Source organism: Thamnophis sirtalis, unplaced genomic scaffold (genome assembly GCF_051295495.1).
Source record: "Thamnophis sirtalis isolate CommonGarterSnake01/CBP01778 unplaced genomic scaffold, rThaSir2_p1.2 scaffold_13, whole genome shotgun sequence".
Classification (NCBI taxonomy): domain Eukaryota; kingdom Metazoa; phylum Chordata; class Lepidosauria; order Squamata; family Natricidae; genus Thamnophis; species Thamnophis sirtalis.
Window position 1 is genome coordinate 22,611,289 of NW_028261393.1, and position 19,216 is coordinate 22,630,504.

Here is a 19,216-nt window from a genome sequence, read left to right on the forward strand (position 1 = left end):
AGGGGTCTCCAACCTTGGCCACTTGAAGACTTGTGGACTTTAATTCCCAGAATCACAGCAAAGCTGGCTCACACACACACACATTCTAGAATCAACATGTGAAACCCCGGACAAGCTGCCCCTGTAAAAAAAAAATACCTGCCTCTGTACCCCGCCCCTAAATGCAAACTATTTTGCTTTGAGAAACCGATAATTTCTTCTTTCCTGGATCTCATTTTTGTTTCTTCCTCTTAAGGCGGCCCCCACTCGAAATGGAACCCCCGAATTATCCTCCCCTTATCCTGCTTTCTCGCTTCTTCAAAACCTTTCATAGCTTTTTCACACACACCCCTCCCCCCAATGCTTTCTTTCCATTTTTAATTCTGTTCCGGGGAAAAAAAGAGGGGGAAAAGCCCCAATGTTTAGTTGTGGCTTGAATGGAAGCCAAGAAGCCCAAAGATTCCACCCCCTCCCCTTTTCCTGGATTCACTTTCGTTTTCCTGCGGTCGCGAGTAGGGAATCGAAAGTCCCTCCCCCACGCCTCTTCCATAAAAGGAGGGGAAGGAGGCGCCGCTTCTCCGTTCGCTACTCGCTTGTTCCAAGCGCTGGTAAGTTCTTGCGGCAGCTCCAAGTGGGAGCAAACTGAACCAGGGCTGCTTTAACGAGTGAGGAAGGGTCTCCCAGCGTTCTTTCTGCCTTGGCTAAACCCGAGGAGATTCTGCGTGAGGGGACAGGTGCAAGGAGGGGAGGGGGTTTGTGGTGGTGGGAAGCAGAGCTGTGAACACGTCATCCCTTCCCTGGGGCTTCCCCCTACCTGGGAAGATGGGAGAGGGCGGGGGCTCTTGAATGCCGGCGTTTGGGTCAGAAACCAGCTGGCCAGGGCTGGTTTAACGGGTGAGGAAGGGTCTCCTAGCGCTCTTTCTGCTTTAGCTAAGCCCAAGGAGTCTGTTGGGGGACACGTGCAAGGCGGGGGGGGGGGGTTGCGGTAGTGGGAAAGGGGGCTGCAAACACCTTCCCTGGGGCTTCTCCCCACCCCCGGTGCCCCACCAACACCTGGGAAGATGAGGGTTGGAGGGGCTCTTTTAAAAAAATTATTTTTTCCATTTATATTCACAAATATACATTCTTGTAGACACTATTAACATTTATCCATTGACTTTTAATATTGAAAGAAATGTCCTTCTGGGTTCAGCTCCAAGTGGGGAAGAAGACACTGGAGACATGGAGGCTGCTTGGAAAGATGGTTTATTGTTGGACAGGGCCACATGGCTTGAGCCCTGACCAGAAAAGGTGATCACATGTTTCAATGTTGATGGAGAAGAAGAGAAGGGCTGAGGAAGGAGTTTGCTAGGCTTTTATACCCTGTTCAGTCCCACCTCTCTGTTTCCTGTTCCTGTGTAAGAAATGTATTCTGACTGGTTGTCAGACTCCCCTGGTGCCATGCAGGGGGCTACTCTAGGCTGCGATGAGTTCTCAGTTGCCTTGTGGTCAGTTGAGTAATATCCCTTCCCCCTACAGCTGCAGTGAGGAGAAGTCTTTATTATGTAAAGTGGGCTGGCCTGGCCATCTTAATGGCCCATTAGCTGGGGATGGGCAGAAAGCTGTAGGCAACTATTCTGTCTTTTGAAACATGTTTCTTTTCACATCCAGAGAAATATTCTGCCTTTTCAATATTTCCTAGGATATTTCATTTTTCTGGGAGAGGGCTGGATGATAACTTCCCACAGATCACAACCTTCTTAAAAATATAAAAACCATAGTTGCCTTTTGTCTCTCTGCAGGTTTTTTCTCCGCATCAGCCCGGAAGGAAGACCAAGAGTTACCCATGGGTGAGTTTGTTCTTTTGGGTGCCTCCCACGTGCTAGCAAGGCAGTTTCCTTCCACTCCGTCCTGAAAGCAGATGCTTTTCCCTCAGGCCTTCCCCTCTCCCCCCCCCCCCGCCCCTTAATTTTCCCTTTTCCCAATTGGTTTAGTTTGGAAATAGTATTTCTCATTGTTTTTATTACCCTGAAATGAACCAACCTAGGTAAATCACTCTACAGCAGGGGTGTCAAACTCTCTCATTGAGGGCAGCATCAGGATTTTGTTGGACTTCAGAGGGTGGGGGTGGGGCCATGGCTGCTTTGGCCAGTGACATCACTCATGTCAGGGCACCTCTGGTGGTCAAATGCTAAGGCAGGACTTCCCTGAGACCCTCCCTCCCTCATTATAATCTCCCTCCCTAACTCCCCCACTTCCTTCCTTCCTTTTCTTTTTTCTTCCCTCTCCATTCTCCTTTCTTCCTTCCCCTCTTTCCTTATTTTTCCTTCCTTGCTCTCTTCCTTTCTTTTTCTTTGTCGTTCCTCTTTCTCCTTTCCTGTCCCTTCTTCCATGCTCAAATGCAAAAGAGGAAACATTTCTCCTTTGGTTTTGTTTTTAGGTTTTTTTAGAGTTCTCTGCCAGTGAAAACGAAGCCCGGGGGGGGCCATATGCCCCTGCCCCGAGCTCCGTTTTTGTTGGCAGAGGGCTACGGGAGGCCCTTGCAGCCATAAAATGGGTCCCCCCCTTTTAACTGGCAGAGGCACCTCCTTAGATCCTAAACTGTATTAAATGAAGCTAGAGTTAATAACAAAACTGGCAGGTAGGAAACTGCTGTGTAGAATTTAACTGTGTTCCTGATTATTTGTGCCTGAATGCTTTTCATTTAGCTTTTAGCACTTTGTGCACCAGATTTGAGGAGTGGGCTCCAACCACCTTCCATTTGTTGTCGTGTGATCTCTCTAAGTATCATGACACACTCTGGGAAATATGGCTTGGCAGCTTTCCAGCAGTCTCTTAAGGGTCACAGGAGGGTGCTATCACCCAAGGGTAGATGACCAGTGTTTTGGACCCATTTATGATGGAGGTTGGAAAACGTGGTTGGATGAATATAGTCAAGAAACTAGAATTCAGCAAGCGGTTGTCCAATTTTGTCTTGATTGCGATTGCACTACTTTTGTTTGGGTTGTGTTTTTATTTTATTTTAATTCCTGTGCACTATAATCTTCATTTTGTTAACCTAAGTCTCTTTATCCCCAGAGTCTATACTTGGTGCTGCAATTGGCCTGGGTAAGTTCCTAGTTTCTTCCTCCACCAGTATGTAAGTGCAGTTCCTTGTGGGGAACTGGAGGGTTTGAGATTTCTCTCTTGGTCCTTGCCTTTTACCGGGGGGGGGGGGGGGGGGGGGGGGGGGGGCTGAGGGCTGAGGGCTGGAAGAGAGAAGTCAATTAGCTGATGTTCTCTAGTAGTTTGGACTCTATCCCCCAAAAGCCTTGAACAGTGGACGGGGATTCTGGGCTTCCTATTCAAAAGGAAAAGCTCCTAGACTGGCAACAGGAAAAGAGTTAACCTTGCTGGTCATGAATCCTGGGATTATAGTATTTGTATAGTTAGTCCTTGACTTACAACTGCTTAGGGTTATGTCAGCCTTGGGATGAAAGTTTTACAGCCTATAAAACATTTCCAGCTATGGTAGAATGTTGCTTCTACTCCCCCAATATGGTCAGAAGAACAGAGTTGGAAGGACCTTGGAGGTCTTCTAGTCCAACCCCCTACACAAGCAGGGGACCCTATACTAGTGATGGTGAACCTTTTCGGCACTGAGGCCCCAAACTGGAACATGTGTGCATGTGTGCACGCCGGAGCGCTGGAAACCTGAAGTCCAACTGGCTGGTGCACGCATGCTTGGTTTTTGGCCGTTTTCTAGCTGTTTTACAGGCCTCCAAAACCAACCCCAAAGCAGCCCGGAAAAAGCCCCCCAAACAGCCTGGAAAACAGCTGCTTGGGTGCTGTTTCAGGCCATGAAGACCAGCTGGCCAGCGTGTATGAAGAGCCACTGGCAATGGCATGTGTCCACACAGAGGACACCATTCCAGACAAATGGCTGTCCACTCTGTTCTTAAAAACCTCCAGTTTGGCAATAGGCTGGCCTTCATAACCGGTTACAGTGTCCTGCAGTCACGGGGACTGATTTGCAATGTTTTTTTCTCAGGTTCAGAAGAGGGGGGTTGTTTAATGACCGGCCCATTGGTTTAACAACCATGTTATTTGCTTAACGGCCTCAAAAAAAATGTAAACTTCCCCTGGAGTCTGATCACATGGGTGCCTTGCCTTATGTCTGGATTTCTAGTCCTAATGGTTATAATTCAAGGACTACCTGTACCTGGAGGAAACCAGGATGGGGAATCTAAATTATTCTCAAGGAGGGGGACTCACTGCGGGATTAGGGAGCGCAATTCAACTTTGTGCCATCTTCTGGAGGAACACCAAAAGCCCTATGTTGGCATTGCTGGAAGTGCATGGCTCTTTTCCATCCTCGGTAGGAGAGGGGTTAGCTCAAGTACTCCAATTCCCATGCTGGCTGGCGTGTATGAAGAGCCACTGGCAATGGCGTGTGCCCACAGAGAGGATTCTTTGTGCCACCTCTGCTCCGCATGCCATAGGTTTGCCATCAAAGCAGCGAGGCCTGGCGATGTCATCCAGTGGTGTCAGAGGGCAACCAATGGTTTCTTGTGCCGAATTGATCACTCTCTGTAGGGCCTTCCTGTCCGCAGCAGTTAAACCAGATATCATTCTGTGATATCTGAAAGTTTGAGAACTCTTCCTGCCCACACAGGGACCTCACTCATTTCCATTTGCTTTCTTGCTCTACAGGGGTGGCAGCGGTGGGCGTCCCGGCCATAGTTGGCGCTGCGGGTTTCACTGGCGCAGGAATTACAATTGGTTCACTTGGCGCCAAAATGATGTCTGCTTCTGCCATTGCAAACGGAGGCGGAGTGATTACTGGGGGTGTGGTTGCCACCCTGCAGTCCATTGGTAAGTGTTCTGCCCTGGCCCTGCACAAGGATTGGTTTGGTCAATGAGGACTGGCACCTTATTGTTTGTCTTCCTCTGTCTAGGGGCTGCCGGGATGCCGACTGCTGTGTCAGCAGCAGCAGCAGCCACAGGAGCAGTGCTGGGAGCCATAACAGGCATTTTCGGTTGAGGGGGCCAGAGAACACCCCCCCCACCCCTTCTCCATAATATTAGCTGTCAAAGGCCTCCAAAAAGAAACCTTGTTGAAGGGGAAACGGCTGTATCTTCAGAAGACTCCTTGAATTATTTACGTTTAGCTCGCTTTCTCATGGACTTGTGCCTTTTATTGTAATAAAAATACCTTGTAATTTTTGTGTGCTTCAGTTTATATGAAATGTAACGGGACGTCCATCTCGGTGGGTTTCCATTAATAGAATTCGCAATCGCCGCCTCTTTTCTGGTCCCTAAGAGGCAAACCCCCAAGGCTCTTTTCTGAACTTCAAAGCAGTACAGATGTGCAAGGCAAAAAGTAAACTTTTTTCCTATCTCATGGGATCCATTGATGGGGTTTTCTCCCTTGTTGCTGCTGGACAAAAGCAAAATAAAACTCTGTTCTAAACTGTCCCAGTCCATCTGGGAGGCTCACCTTTTTGGGGAAGGGGTAAATCAGAGGCTGTTCTTCCTTAGAAATGCTATATTCTGTTTAATTCTTTGTAATCTTAAGGATTAGGAAACTGGACTGGAAATAGCTAACAAAAACCCGTCAGATATCATTCTGGGGAAAGATGCGATCACATGACTGGGAATATTAAAATAGCCATAAACACAAGGACTGGTTACAAGTATTTTTTTCCATGCTGCAACGTCAAAGGAATGGATATAAATTGAGGATCACTTGAGCTCCCAATAATTCAGTTCCCTTTACTGCTCTATTGCACCTTTACATAATGGTAAAGGTTCCCCTGGCACATATGTGCGTTCTCGACTCTAGGGGGCGGGGCTCACCTCTGTTTTAAAGCTGAAGAGACAGCGCCGTCTGAAGAGTTCTCTGGTCATGTGGCTGGCATGACCAAACTCGGAAGGCACCCAAAAAGCTGTTCCCTTCCCACCAAAGGTGGTGCCTATTTTTCTACTTGCATTTTTACCTGCTTTCAAACTGCTAGGTTGGCAGAAGCTGGGACAAGTAACAAGACCTCACTCCATTACGCAGCGCTAGGGATTCGAACTGCCGACCTTTCTGATTGACAAGCTCAGCATCTTAGCCACTGCACCCCTTTTACATAATGGAGAGTTTAGCAAAAAAAATGAACCCCGTTTTCCTGCTTCAGTAATGGGGGCTAATCCAGCATCTCTGCTTCTGCTTGACTGGCGGCTTCAGTTTTGCGAAAGAGCACCCTTTCACCCCAGGAAGTATGGGGTTCATTTCCCAAACCCCAAGACTGCTGTGCAGAACCCTCCTGCTTTTCTTCATACAAAGCTCTCGGAGAGACCCCATCTTTCCCTACTCCAAACAAGAATTCCTCCGGGATGTTTGGAAGGGTAGAACACCATCCTATAGGACAGTGATGGCGAACCTATGACACGCGTGTCAGTGCTGACACGCGTAGCCATTTCGGGTGACACGCACATGCTCCCCAAACTTGTTTCAGTGGCAGCTCTCAGCCTGGGCGGCAGCGTCACGCAGGCTGTGGAAGGAGGAGGAGGAGGAGGAGGAGGAGGAGGGAACCAACCAAAGAGAGGCTTTTACCGGGTCTGCGCCCCACAGCCAGGATCGTCCTTGCGCCTCAAGCCGCGTTTCTTCCTGCAAAGCCCTTCGGGCAACCCGAGAGTTCCGCTTGACGCCAGAAGGGCTTTGCAGGAAGAAACGCGGCTTGAGGCGCCAGGACGGTCCTGGCTGTGGGGCGCAGACTCGGTAAAAGCTCTCTTTGGTTCCCTCCTCCTCCCCCTCCTTCCACAGCCTGCGTGACGCTGCCGCCCAGGCTGAGAGCTGCCGCTGCCGCTGCTGCACAACTGAGGGAGGGAGAGGGAAAGCAGAGGTAGCCTCAAATTCCACCGTTGGGACAGGGGAAAGGGCTTGTCCCTCAAGAGTGGGGGGGATAGAGGTGGGAAGAAGGGGCCCGGCCTGTCCCCAGCGCCCCCCACAGACGGATTACGGATCGAACGCTTCTCTCTCTGCAGCCTTTTTCTGCAAGTCCCAGCTACTCAGCGGGGCGTCATCATTTCCGGGGGGTTGCAGTTTTCCAGCTCAGATATCAGGATCCGCCGGGATTAAGTGGGAGAAAATGCCGCTGGCCAAGCGGAACAAACACATCCAAAGGTTAATCTTATTTTACAAAAACACAACTTCCAAAAGTCGATCGTGGCCTCCGTCAAGAAGCTCTTCCCCCACCCCCCACCCATTCTGGGGTCTTGGTGTCCCTCGGCTAAGATCCACCCCGGAAAGCAGAACGGGGGCAGCCCTCCTGTAATTCTGGCTGGGTTAAAGAGCAGGGATTGAGGAGCCATATCACACCTTCATTCAAAGGGTGGGGAGGGGGAGGCCCGATAAAGTCCCTCCCTTGGGGTGTCTGAAGTCAAAGCTGAAGCAGCCGAAGGAAAAAGGATAAGCATCCGTCGCTGCCCAATGGCGCTTGGGGTAACCCCGCTGGGCAGAGCCAGTCGAGGCTCATCCTGCAAATGAGGGTTTCCTTTGGGGAGGGCCAGGTGGTTTCAAGCACCCCAAACAGCCAATCTCTCTCTCTCCGTCCCCCTTCCTTTGCTCCTGGGGCTGCAGAACTTTCCATGGGCTCAACAGTAATTGAGTAAAATTCTAAGCCACTGCAGTAGCTGCTTTTTGGTTTTATTTTTTTTAATATTTATCAGTCTCTCTTTTAGTTGAAGAGTTGAAGTCCACAAGGCTTAAAGCTGTCAGGTTTGAAGACCCCTGGGTTTTTTTTCCTAAAGGGTTAGGGGTGCAAGGTTCTTGTAACTTGACAGCTTTAAGACTTGCACGCTTCAATGCCAGAGTTTCTGAGCCAACATTTTGGTTGCTAAGCAGGACCGTTGGTAAGTGATACTGATAATAATATCAAGGGCAACATACGAAATCGACTGATGAACAAAGAAGTTACTAAGCAGCTATGTTAAATAATTTGTTTTTGGTTTATTAAATACAATTATATTGCAATTATATATTTTTGTAGTTTAAACTATAAATTGCGCAAAATTATGTTTTTGTCGAAGTGACACACAACGCGAGTTATGCTCGATTTTTTGCCGATTTTTGACACACCACGCCAAAAAGGTTGCCCATCACTGCTATAGGAGATGGTCTAAGTAATTCCCTTCCTGTTGGATTCTGAAAGCAAACAAAGGAGTTTCCTAAAGGGAAAGATAAAGAATGCATGTAGTACTCGATCACAACCGAGCCTAAAATTTCTGTCACTATGTGACAGTTAAGTGCCCCATTTTACCACCTTTCTTGCCACAATTGTAAGTAAATTGGTTGTTAAACTATTAACTTCTCTGCTGACTTTCCTGGGTCACAAAAGGTGATTGTGTGTCCTGGGGACACTGCTCATCAAACGTGAACCAGTTGCCAAGTATCTGAATTTTGTTTGTGTGACTTTGGGGATGCGGCAACAGACATGTGAAAAACGGTCATAAGTCACTTTTTCCAGTGCGGTTGTAACTTTGGTCATTAAATAAATGGCCTTATGTCGACCTGACACTGCTAGAGACAGTCACAATTATGATGGCTTCCCCTGATGTGTGCTTAGGAGACCTCTGCGCACATTTCTGTGCAATTGACACCAATTAGGTGTTTGCTTTTTGCACACACCACACACGAAACGGCCTAGAACAAGGTTGTCCTCCTGTCTCAACTTTTCATTTATTATTTTTTAGTGTTGGGGACTTTCTTTTGGCAAATGCCAGAAAGCCACGTTTGCTGATGAAACGGTTGCCTTGAGCCGCAAGGTGGGCAGGATATAAAGGTAATAAATAAAATATACACGTGCATATTTTAAAAACACCTAAAAAAATCGATGCAATTCAAATTGGGAAATTTATTGGAAAAGTCACAGCTCTGCCACATCTCTTCATCCATTCGAGCTTGTAATTATTTGCCTTAATATATAAAATGTGGGCTATCTGTTTAAAAATGAAGGACGTGGAGAGTGAAGGGAAGTTAAAGATTACAGAAATATGACAGGAGGTCCAGTACTTCGAAAAGACTGATTTGCTTCTACAGTTTTCTGCATTTTCCAAAATACACCAGTGGTTTCGTCACAGGAGGCAGGAGACGGAACGATCAAGTACACAACAGCAAAAAGAGAAGACTACTTTCTGATTTTATTGTTAACCTTTGTTACTGTTAAAAAGAATACCCCAAACACACACGCGCACACACACACACATACATACACAAAAGGCTTTGTTCAATGCTGGAGAGACCAACAGGGTTGTTTCTTTTGCTTTTTTTTTTTTTTAAAGAACTCTTTAGAAATTTGGTGAATGGACAAAACCGCTAATAAAAATGTACACTTTTTTTCCTGGATTTTTTTTTCTTTTAAAAAATAGTTTCAATTTTCAAAGTGATCTTTTGGAGACGGAGGGGGGGAAAAACATCTTCGGCTTGAGGAAGGTGGTGAAAAAATGGACTTGGCTAAGCCTACGCACCCCGCCTTTTGATAAAGGGGATTTTTTTTCCTACCCAGAGGAAGGGAGCGGGGAAGAGGCAAAGCCAAGCCACCCAAATTCTCTTTCACATTTGGAATCTGATTTCTATGCCTTTTTTTTTTTTAAATGAAAAGTGACGGTACACAAATCATGCTGAGGATTAACAATACCTTGTTTAAATCAACCAGTGAGTGGGATAATGCAAAGAACAAAACATCTGGAAGGCCCCCGGCATTCCAACTCGACTGGATTTTGTAAAAGTAATTTATAAATGCGTGAATAGTGACTGCCTAGGCCAGTTAAAGAAGAAGGAAAAAACCCAGGGAGGTGGGATACAATTTCTCAGGGACCACTTTTGCATATCTTGCTCTTAAGAAAGCAGTCAAGTGGTTTTGGAGGGCTGAAGACCAAATCCTATTTGTCTGCATGGGGCGGCTGAGTATGTGTGCGCGAGTTCATTCAGAAATGAGTCGTTTCCTCATAAAACCATGGCTGAGGTGGCCTGGCTAAACTTGATTTGCTCCTGCAGCCAGCGTTTTTCAAAAGTCAGAAAACATGATGGCAGCCCACCAAGTTTCCCCTTCTTTGCCTCAGCTTCTGGCCAAGTCTTTTTGAACAACCCAACATTTTTTTCCTAAAAAGCCCCCCCACCCCCTTTGAAAATTATAAAAGGGGAGAGGGCAAGGAAGGGACCTGGCGTGTATGTTACAGATGGCATTCCCATAGGCGTCCGTCTCACTACGTTCTGCTTGGTGTCCTATAGCAAGTGTTAGGCAATTCCCACCCACCCCATGCATGGGTGGGTGGCAGCTACACTGCAAAATCACCCTGGGGTGTGCGTCTAAATCTAGCTTCCTTTGCTTTCATGGTTAGGAGGGAAGGATGTACACCACTGCTTTCCTTTTTCAAGAAAACACATCCATAATTGTTTTTTTTATTCCACTAACAAGCACCACTTGGGAGGCAGGGAGAGGGGAAGAGACAGGTCTCCAGTTCATCTTTTCTTCGAGCATTTTCACGAGCATTTGCAGCCACTGAAAGTTCTCCAGTGTTCCTGCGTCGTCTGCCGTTTTCCATCCTTCGAGTCTCATTTTGCAACCTTTTGCAGCTTCCGCTGTGCCTTCGGAGGGTTTGTTTTGTGTTTGTGTGTGTCTATGTGTGTGTGTGTGTGTGTGTGTGTGTGAGACATGAGTGATTTTTCTGAAGGCCAGGTGCAATCTCAGTTCGGTGCTTTTTTGCAAGATACCATGGAAAGGGAAGGAAACAAAACCAAAACAAACAAACAAACAAAAGAGGGAACCTCCCCTTCGCCCAAGTTTAGTCCGAAAGCTCCGGATCCGAGTCCTCCGGTTTAACTTTGGCAAGTTCTTCGTGCACTTCCCTTACCATGAGGATGCGCGTTAGCATGATGTCCAAAGTCCCAGGATCTATTGGCATAGTGGAATACCACATTGGGCTATTGGGAACGCATGAACGTTCTGGCTGGAGGTAAAAGACGTCACTCCTCTGCTTCACGCTTTCAGAACTGGGTGGGGAAAGAAAAGGGCCAGGATTGGAGGAGAGGTTGGGAACTCTCCTTTGAGGAAAAACAAGCCCAAAGATGTAGCATCACTCACCACTTTGACAAGTAGAATTCATAGAGCCGAACTGGGCACCTCAAAGGATTGTCCGTGTTCTCAACCATCTCTACGGTTTCTTCGCCGTCATGACGTTTCCTTTTGCCCACTATTTTATCTACAGGTGGAAAAGGAAGATCAGAGACGGAAAATGGGGCGCAAAGGCCAAATAACCCCCCAACCCAACAGCAGCAAGACAACCAGCGGAAAACTCTGATTTTCTAGCCCAGCGTTCTTTGTGGAATGCTACACAAAGAGCTGCAAATGAAATGGCAATGCTGGACCTGGATGGCTCTAAAGTACTAAGCAGGGCCTAACCCGGTTAGTGCTTGAATGGGTGACTGGGAAGAAATCCCAAGATTGGAGGCTAATCAACCACACTCCCTGAGAAGATGCAAGCAGGATAGGTTTACCCACCTGGTTCTCCGTCCTGCTTTTGGAAAGGTGGGAAGAAGCGTAAGTAAGTCAGCTTTGTGTTATATTTCAGAGTCCGGGTGCGTCGCATGACGTGGGCAAAGGACAACTTCATGTGCTCGGTGACATTCTTGAGCTGGAAGTATTTGGTGTTAAAAAAAAGCAGCGTGTTCAACAGCACAATGGGGGAATAGGCACCCAGCTGCTTACACTCCCATAAGTGCTCCTCTTCGATCCTTGAAAACATGTAACCTGCAGGTTTGAGCAAGAAAGAAAATAACAACAAGAAAAGTCACTTCAGCTGGATCAAATCAAAGGCGCACATCTGGAATTAAGCCCCCATCCTCTTTCAAAGCTATTTGCTCCCTTTTCAAAAGGGGCCACCACCAACAGCCTTTACTAACCAAACAAATTTGCCAAGCTTACCGTTTGGAAGTATTGTAGGCTCCCAGATTTTCAACAGTTTTGTAAGTTCAATCATAAATCTGGAGTAGGGCTCAGTAAAAATGTTATCTATTCTACCGTTCTCAAATAAGTACTGCAAAGGAGAAGAAAAAAAAAAGAAAGAAAAAATGACTATGTAGAAATGTAGAGACTGAGCCTCTGGCCTAGCAACAGATTCAGTTCTGTCATCCCATCTTAATACAACCGGCTTCGATACTTTGTGAAGGGCTTGGAAAGTAGCCAGAAAATACAGGTCCTCATAGGATCAAGATGCTCCCACTAGCCCTATTTTCAAGCAGGACCTCAAGTATTCCTTCAGGTACAATGTTCAATTGATAAGCCAGGTCCATATGAGAATACATAGGGGATTTCTTGGTGTATGCCACCTATTTTAAAATCAAGTCATCCTCAAACTGAGATTTTGAAATTTGACTATCGACCTCTTTGGCAAGGGATATCATTCAAACTGACTTTCTTAGGTAGGGAGGGGGTAAGAGAACAAGCCATTTTCTGAGTTCTTGGACATCTGATTTAAGTAAATCGGTAACAATAACTCTAAATGTGGAATATAGACACCTCACCTCCACAAAATAAAAGTTGTTCCTCCTTTAATCATCTTTGGGAAAGTGATAGAAACAATGGCATTTCATAGATGTGATGTAGACTTATATCTATATTTTCTTTCCTACCCAATCAGCAGTGAATAAATGAATCTTGATTCCCCACTGATCTTGTTTGTTGGAAGGTTGCAAAAACCAGGGATACTGAAACCATCATAAATATGAATCAGTTGCTAAGCATCTGAATTTTGATCATGTGACTGTGGGGATGGTGTAATGGTCACAAGTCAGTTTTTTCCATGCCCTGTTAACTCTGAACAGTGACTTAATGAATGGTTGTACGCTGAGAACTACCTGTAAATGCCTATTCCTCAAACTTTGAACTATTACAGCTCCTTTTCCCAAGAAAGCCAGATCAAGGGGAGTTTTTCTTTGAAAGTAGATTGAATCGCCTTAAAGGGCTCCATCCCACCGCTTGAGTACTCCTGCCCCACAGTAACCGTGCCCATGTTTTAAGGTAAAGATAAAACTGTGCAAACCTTTCCTTGACTAAAGGGCAGCCTTGATTTTTTCTGGCATACCAAAAATAGTGGGAAGGACCAGGATAAAAGTCTGATTTAATTGGATTTGACTTACATTTAAGGTTAATTACCATATTTTTCAGAGTATAAGACACACCAAGATTTGAAGAGGCAAATTTAAAAAAAAAGGTTTTGCACTCTGCAGAACTCCCCAAAATTGCCCATTTTTTTGTGAAAACAGGCGCGTTTTTTGTCAAAAAATGGGCATGCTTAAGTCTTTAGGAGGCTTGTAGAGTGCTCCTGGGGGCTATGCAAAACTGAGCAAAAAAACGGTCCGTTTCCCCCTCATTTTTGCCCTCCCCAGCCCCCAGGAACACCCTGGAAGGTTCCTAAAGGCTGTGTACGGCCATTTTTGCAAAGGGGGGGGGGGTGTCGGGAGGCCAACATGTAAACAGGGAGCAAACCCCACACTTAATCCCAACAGTGATATTACAAAGTCAGGTCATGAAAACATCTGCAAGAAAGCAACCAAGCTCGGAGAACACCAAGGACTCCACAGCTCGATTCTGAACAACAAATGTTCTTTTCTACATTCAGAATTAGGGACCAGCAATATGGAGGGGAGAGCTGTTTTTGCATACAAAAGCTAGGACCTAAAAACAGAGTGATAACAAGGGAGGTTCATAAAAGCCCAGTCTAATTAATAAGCCCATCTGCCATTTCTATATACTTCTTTCTGCTACTCCTGCAAGGTCAAACATGCAACTCCAGAAAATGGATGTAAAGAAGAAAAATAACCTGCTGAATTCCAAGGCACAGGTATAAGATGCTGTCGGGGTCATACTTTTCGCCATTTGGTCGCCGCACCTCCTGGATGAACTGGCACAAGCCGAAACTCAACTCCGAAAAGGAACACGAGAGGATGTCCTCTTTGAGCTTCACAGATCGAACTGTAGGAGGGAGAAGGACCATCAGAAGGAGATGGTTCTCAGCTCAGCCCTTTAAGGTGATTTCTAGAGTTAATTATCAAAAGCGGCAGGAGAGTCCACAGAGACGGGGCCCATCAGAAAAAGGAATCAGCATGGCAGCCACAATCACACAATCAAAGCCACACCTCAAAAAAAAAGGGGGGGGCAGGGCTTTGGTCAGATGATTGTGGCTGCCACCTTGACTTTCTTTCAACAGCATCCCCGAATAAGAGAGAAGTCAAGGAACATATAATTTGTATAAAGGAACCCAAAGAACCGCAAGTAGAACAACGAACCTAAGCCAAAAACTGTCTTAGATGGGCTTTCCTGCTGCAGAATTAAGAATCAGGGTCTTAAAACCCGTTTCTAAGGTAAAGTTTCCCCTCACACATATGTGCTAGTCGTTCCCACCTCTAGGGGGCGGTGCTCATCTCTGTTTCAAAGTCAATGAGCCAACGCTGTCCGAAAAGGTCATGGTGGCCGGCATGACTAAAGGTCTTCGTGGTCATGTTGCCGGCATGACTAAACGCCCGAGGCACAAGGAACCCTGTTACCTTCCCACCAAAGGTGGTCCCTATTTTTCTACTTGCAATTTTTATGTGCTTTCGAACTGATAGGTTGGCAGAAGCTGGATCAAGTAACAGGAGCTCCTGTGAGCTCTGTTACACGGAGCTAAGGATTTGAACCAATCTTTCTGATCAACAAGCTCAGCGTCTTAGCCAATGAGCCCTATGAACCCGCTTCTAGTATTCCTAAATGATACATTTCAAAGTATTATGATCCAATTTTCCTCCAGATACTAGCCTACTACTTGGTTATTTTAACATGATTCTGTCCAAAGGCTGAGCTTTTTTATTTCCACCACTGAACCCAAACCTAAAACGAAGATAACTAAACAAAACAAAAAGGCATTACCTCCAAATTTCACGTCTCCTTGATCTTCCTGCGTGTTCTTCCACTGGACCCAGTTCTTCCAGGCATTCACCCCATACATGTATTTGAGACTCATCCCGGAAACAGAACAGCCTGGATAGGAACTCTGAACCAGGATTCGAGGCTCCACAGCAACAATGGACTTCTTTCTGCCCTGAAGGAAGGAAAGTAAAAAAAAATGGTTTGTGCATTATAAAGAGTTGCGCTTTGTTTGACTATTAGAGGTAGTCCTCAACTTACAACCACAGTAGGGATCGAAAAAATTGTCATTAAGGGTTGCAGTTGTTAAGCAAATCAGTGGTTAAGCAATACATCACATGACAGTAGCTTGCAACCTTCTCGGCTGCCTTCCCCATTGACGTTTGCTCATCGGAAGCTGGCTGGGAAGGTCGCAAATGGTGGTGACTGCAGGATGCTGCAATTATTATAAATCACTGTTGCTGACAATAGGCTGAAATCCATCTAAGACAGGGGTCTCCAACCTTGGCAACTTTAAAACTTGTGGACTTCAGCTCCCAGAGTTCCTCAGCCACCAAAGTTGATCCTCTAGCAAAGCTGGCTGAGGAACTCTGGGAGTTGACGTCCACAAATCTTAAAGTTGCCAAGGTTGGAGACCCCTGATCTAAGACATGCCAGCCTCACTGCAGCGCTTTCTCGGGGAAAATGAAAGAAAACCTCCCCTGTGGATATCCTATGTCACTGGAGACTGCTGAAGCTGGAAGATAGGAGGACTCCAATTCCCAGAATTCTAAATTCATGAATGAACCCAGAATTTCTGGGAGTTGAAGTCCACACGTCTTCAAATGACCAAGAATAAGAAACGTTGGCTTAGACGGAAAAATAGGACTTGGTTCATCAGCACCCTGACCTGCCCATTGACCCATTTGCAAATCATCTTTTGACCTTCTGGTTTTAGCCATAAACCAGGAATCCAACCATGTTTCTTACCCGTCTTTTTGGTTGTGGGAAACCATCTCTATGTCTCCGCCTTGCTCGTGCCCGTGAATGGAGACCTAGCCCTTTGCTGATTGGGTCAAAGGAATCTAATTTTGAAACAAAGGCACAGATTTAGTGGCAAAGCAGTAGCAGTTAGGCAGATCTTCAATAATGAGGCAAATCAAAAATTACCTTATTTTTCGGAGTATAAGATGCACCAAGATTTTGAAGAGGTACATTTTTTAAAAAAGAGTTTGCACTCTGCAGGCGTCCCAACCCCTCTGCACTCCTCATTTTTATTGTGAAAAATGTGGCATGCAGAGAGTTTGAGAGGCTGCAAAGTGCTCCCGGGGGCTCGAGGGGGGGGGGGCAGCAAAAAAACAGCCCTGATTTTTGCCAGAAAAAGGGCATACATAGCCTTTAGGCGGCTTGTAGAGTGCTTCTGGGGGCTGGAGGGGGGAGGCAAAAACGAGCAAAAAACGCCCAGTTTTTTGCTTGGTTTTGCTCTCCCCAGCCCCCAGGAGCACTTTGCAGGTCTCCAAAACTCTCTGCACATCCATTTTTGTGAAGAGGGCAAGGTTTCGGGAGGCCAAAAATGCTGTATTCAGTGTATAAGATACACCCAGATTTTCACCCTCTTTTTTGGCAGAAAAAGGTGCATCTTATACTCTGAAAAATACAGTACTCTGCGAGTGGTGCAGATATTTAAAGGTTGCGGCCTAGGAGGGGATGCACCACACCTTCATATGCATGGAGCATTTTCTTCAAAAGTTGACCTACCTGATGGGAAGTCAGCCTCCAGGTCCTGCTCCAATTCGCCTTTGGGGAACTGTTTTGGTTCGGGCTCAGGCTCAGGCACCGCATTGGAGCGTAATGCATAGTGATTCAGCTCTTCCTCCCAGCTATGGGGAGTTGACACTGCTTCCGATTCCAGGTCCCCGCTGTATGTGCTGCCCTGGTCTGAAATTGCAAAGGAAGGAAGGTGAATGCAGAAAGGAGTTGGGAAAGGCTATGAAGCAGGCCCAACAAAAGCCCAGTAGAAAACAGGGCCTTAAAAAAAACCATGTGTTTGCTATGGACCAGGAATGTCCAAGCCTTGGCAACTTTTAACAGATTAACAGAGTTGGGAGGGACCTTATAGCTCATCTAGTCCAACACCCACCCCGCCCAAGAAGATCCTACATCATTTCTGACAAATGGCAGTCCAGTCTCTTCTTGAAAGACTCAGGTGATGAAGCTCTGAGAACTTCCGAAGGCAACTTCTGTTCCATTGGTTGATTGTTCTATCAGAAAGTTCCTTCTTATTTCTAGGTTGAATCTCTCCTTGGTCTGTTTACATACATTATTCCTTTTCTGACTTTCAAGTGCTTTGGAAAAGAGCTTGACCCCCTCCCCCCCTCTCTGTGGCAGCCTCTCAAATATTGGGACACTGCTATTATCTCTCCCCTGGTCCTTCTCTTCACTAGACTAGCCATGCCCAGTTCCTGCAACCGTTCTTCATACGTTTTAGCCTCCAGTCCCATAACCATCCTGGTTGCTCTTCTCTGCACTTTTTCTAGAATCTCAACTTCTTTTTTATAGTATGGTGACCAAAACTGGATGCAGTACTCTAGGTGTGGTCTTACTAGGGCTTTATAGAGTGGTATTAGTGCCTCACTTGATCTTGACTCTACCCCTCTGTTAATGCAATTTAGGATTGCATTGGCTTTTTTGACTGGTGCTGCACTGCTGGCTCATATTTAGCTGGTTGTCCATTAAGACTCCAAGATCCCTCTCACAGTCACTGCTATTAAGCTTGGTTTCACCCAGTTTATACATGTACTTTTGGTTTTTCTTACCCAAGTGTAGGACTTTTCTCTACATTGAAATTCATTTTATTAGATAGGGCCCAGGGCATCTTGAGCCTATTGGATCTTGAGCCTATCTTCTAGTGTCTAGAATAGTGATAGTATCTTCTATCTTCTTGTGGACTTCAACTCCCAAAATTTCCCAAATAGCAAAGCTGGCTGGGGAACTCTGGGAGTTGAAGTCCACAGGTCTTAAAGTCACCACGGTTGGACATCTCTACTGATGATCAAGGTTATTACTCTACACAACTTTCAAAGTGTGTATGCAGATGTTTGTATGCATGTGTGTGTTCTAATCTAGATAACTATTTTGCTAAGAAAAGTTTCTTCTCATGTTCAATTGAAATTTGCCTTTTCATTGATCTGACTTATGGGCTCACCTTTTTCAAATATTTTGGGGTCCAGAAACAGCTCATGCTCAGATGTTTGAGAGCCTAAAATAAGATGGAAAGACCAAGATAAACCAATACAGCTAAAACAAATTAATACTCAGCGAAATTCCAAAACCTAGTTAATGCTATATGAAACAGATTTATTCTAAAGGGACTCACAATGTGTCTAAGTCACTATGCGGGGAAGAGCCCAAAGCACAGATTACAGTAGAGAGCAGTTCCCCGAGGATGAAACGCCATCACGAGTCCAAAAGGCCAGAAGCCTAAATCTTGAATCCTGGTGACCGACCCAGATTGACTCCTGCAATATTATCCTGGGACACATATATTTGCATTCCTTTGTTCTCTAAAATCCACCTACCTCCTTGAGAGTGTTCCTTATCTTTATCTTCGGCAACCATTTCTGCCATCTGGAGAAGATCGGCCTCAAAAGGACTAGCCGAGTTCTTTTTGACGTCTGGAATGGCTTCTCTTGTTTTCTCAGTGCTCTCTGGGGCAGGGGGCACAAACATAGGAACCGGGACCTGGAGAGAAATGCCAGCAACTTATTTCTCAGAAGCTGTGAAGAATCATTTGTAATGAAGAGACAGCTTCCCTTCTTCAGCCTGACCATCCTGAAGAGAGAGTCCATCCCTTAAGAAAAGCCAAGCGTTTCCATAATAGTTAAGGCTGTAATGTAAGTGCAACCCATCCTATGAGTCATTGGCATCAGCCTTACCAAACATCTTAGGCTTCTCAAGATATGGAGAATGGGGGAGGGGCTACAATTCGCCAGAAGATCAATTGCAAATTCCCAGAAGATCATCTAGTCCAAGGGTGATCCATGTGTCAGGCTCAAACCCAGAGATGAGACAGTGAGATTCAATCAAGTCCGTTCTTTTATTTGCTTATACCTTATGGACAGAATCTTGCCAAACTAAAGGTATTAAATGGCTCCTGAGAGATTCTAGGGTGTTGTTATCCTCAATCTCTTCCCACCTCCCTCATCAAGATCGGGACTGTGCAATCTCTTGATCCAGTTCTTTCATGGAAGTATCTACAATGGTCAAATCTCTCCTCTTTACCCCCTCCTCCCACTACAGACAGACATTTCATCATGCCATGTGAGAGGGATAAGGGCCACAAACGTCTAATC

General features: G+C 45.9%; 2 protein-coding genes across 6 annotated transcripts in view; one reads left to right on the forward strand and one right to left on the reverse strand.

Moving 5' to 3' along the window:
* The first annotated feature begins 528 nt into the window (after nt 1–528).
* LOC106548714 (interferon alpha-inducible protein 27-like protein 2A) lies at nt 529–5,163 on the forward strand. Its single transcript, XM_014066148.2, has 5 exons — nt 529–587; nt 1,761–1,808; nt 3,037–3,066; nt 4,651–4,812; nt 4,896–5,163. Exons 2-5 carry the CDS (start codon nt 1,805–1,807, stop codon nt 4,979–4,981), a joined length of 282 nt encoding a protein of 93 aa, XP_013921623.2. The 5' UTR covers nt 529–587; nt 1,761–1,804; the 3' UTR covers nt 4,982–5,163.
* Nucleotides 5,164–8,817: 3,654 nt separating this feature from the next.
* The window catches only part of ZMYM4 (zinc finger MYM-type containing 4), a 50,508-nt gene continuing 40,109 nt past the window's right edge, over nt 8,818–19,216 (reverse strand). For all 5 annotated transcript variants that reach the window (XM_087728086.1, XM_087728084.1, XM_087728085.1 and 2 more), the window contains 10 exons: nt 18,443–18,605; nt 18,070–18,123; nt 16,623–16,802; nt 15,855–15,949; nt 14,889–15,060; nt 13,804–13,955; nt 11,907–12,018; nt 11,484–11,732; nt 11,067–11,184; nt 8,818–10,975 (listed from right to left, as the gene is read on the reverse strand). In XM_087728086.1, the coding sequence (XP_087584212.1) occupies nt 10,768–10,975; nt 11,067–11,184; nt 11,484–11,732; nt 11,907–12,018; nt 13,804–13,955; nt 14,889–15,060; nt 15,855–15,949; nt 16,623–16,802; nt 18,070–18,123; nt 18,443–18,605 (1,503 nt within the window). In that variant the 3' untranslated portion in view covers nt 8,818–10,767. The remainder of the gene's footprint in view (nt 10,976–11,066; nt 11,185–11,483; nt 11,733–11,906; nt 12,019–13,803; nt 13,956–14,888; nt 15,061–15,854; nt 15,950–16,622; nt 16,803–18,069; nt 18,124–18,442; nt 18,606–19,216) is intronic.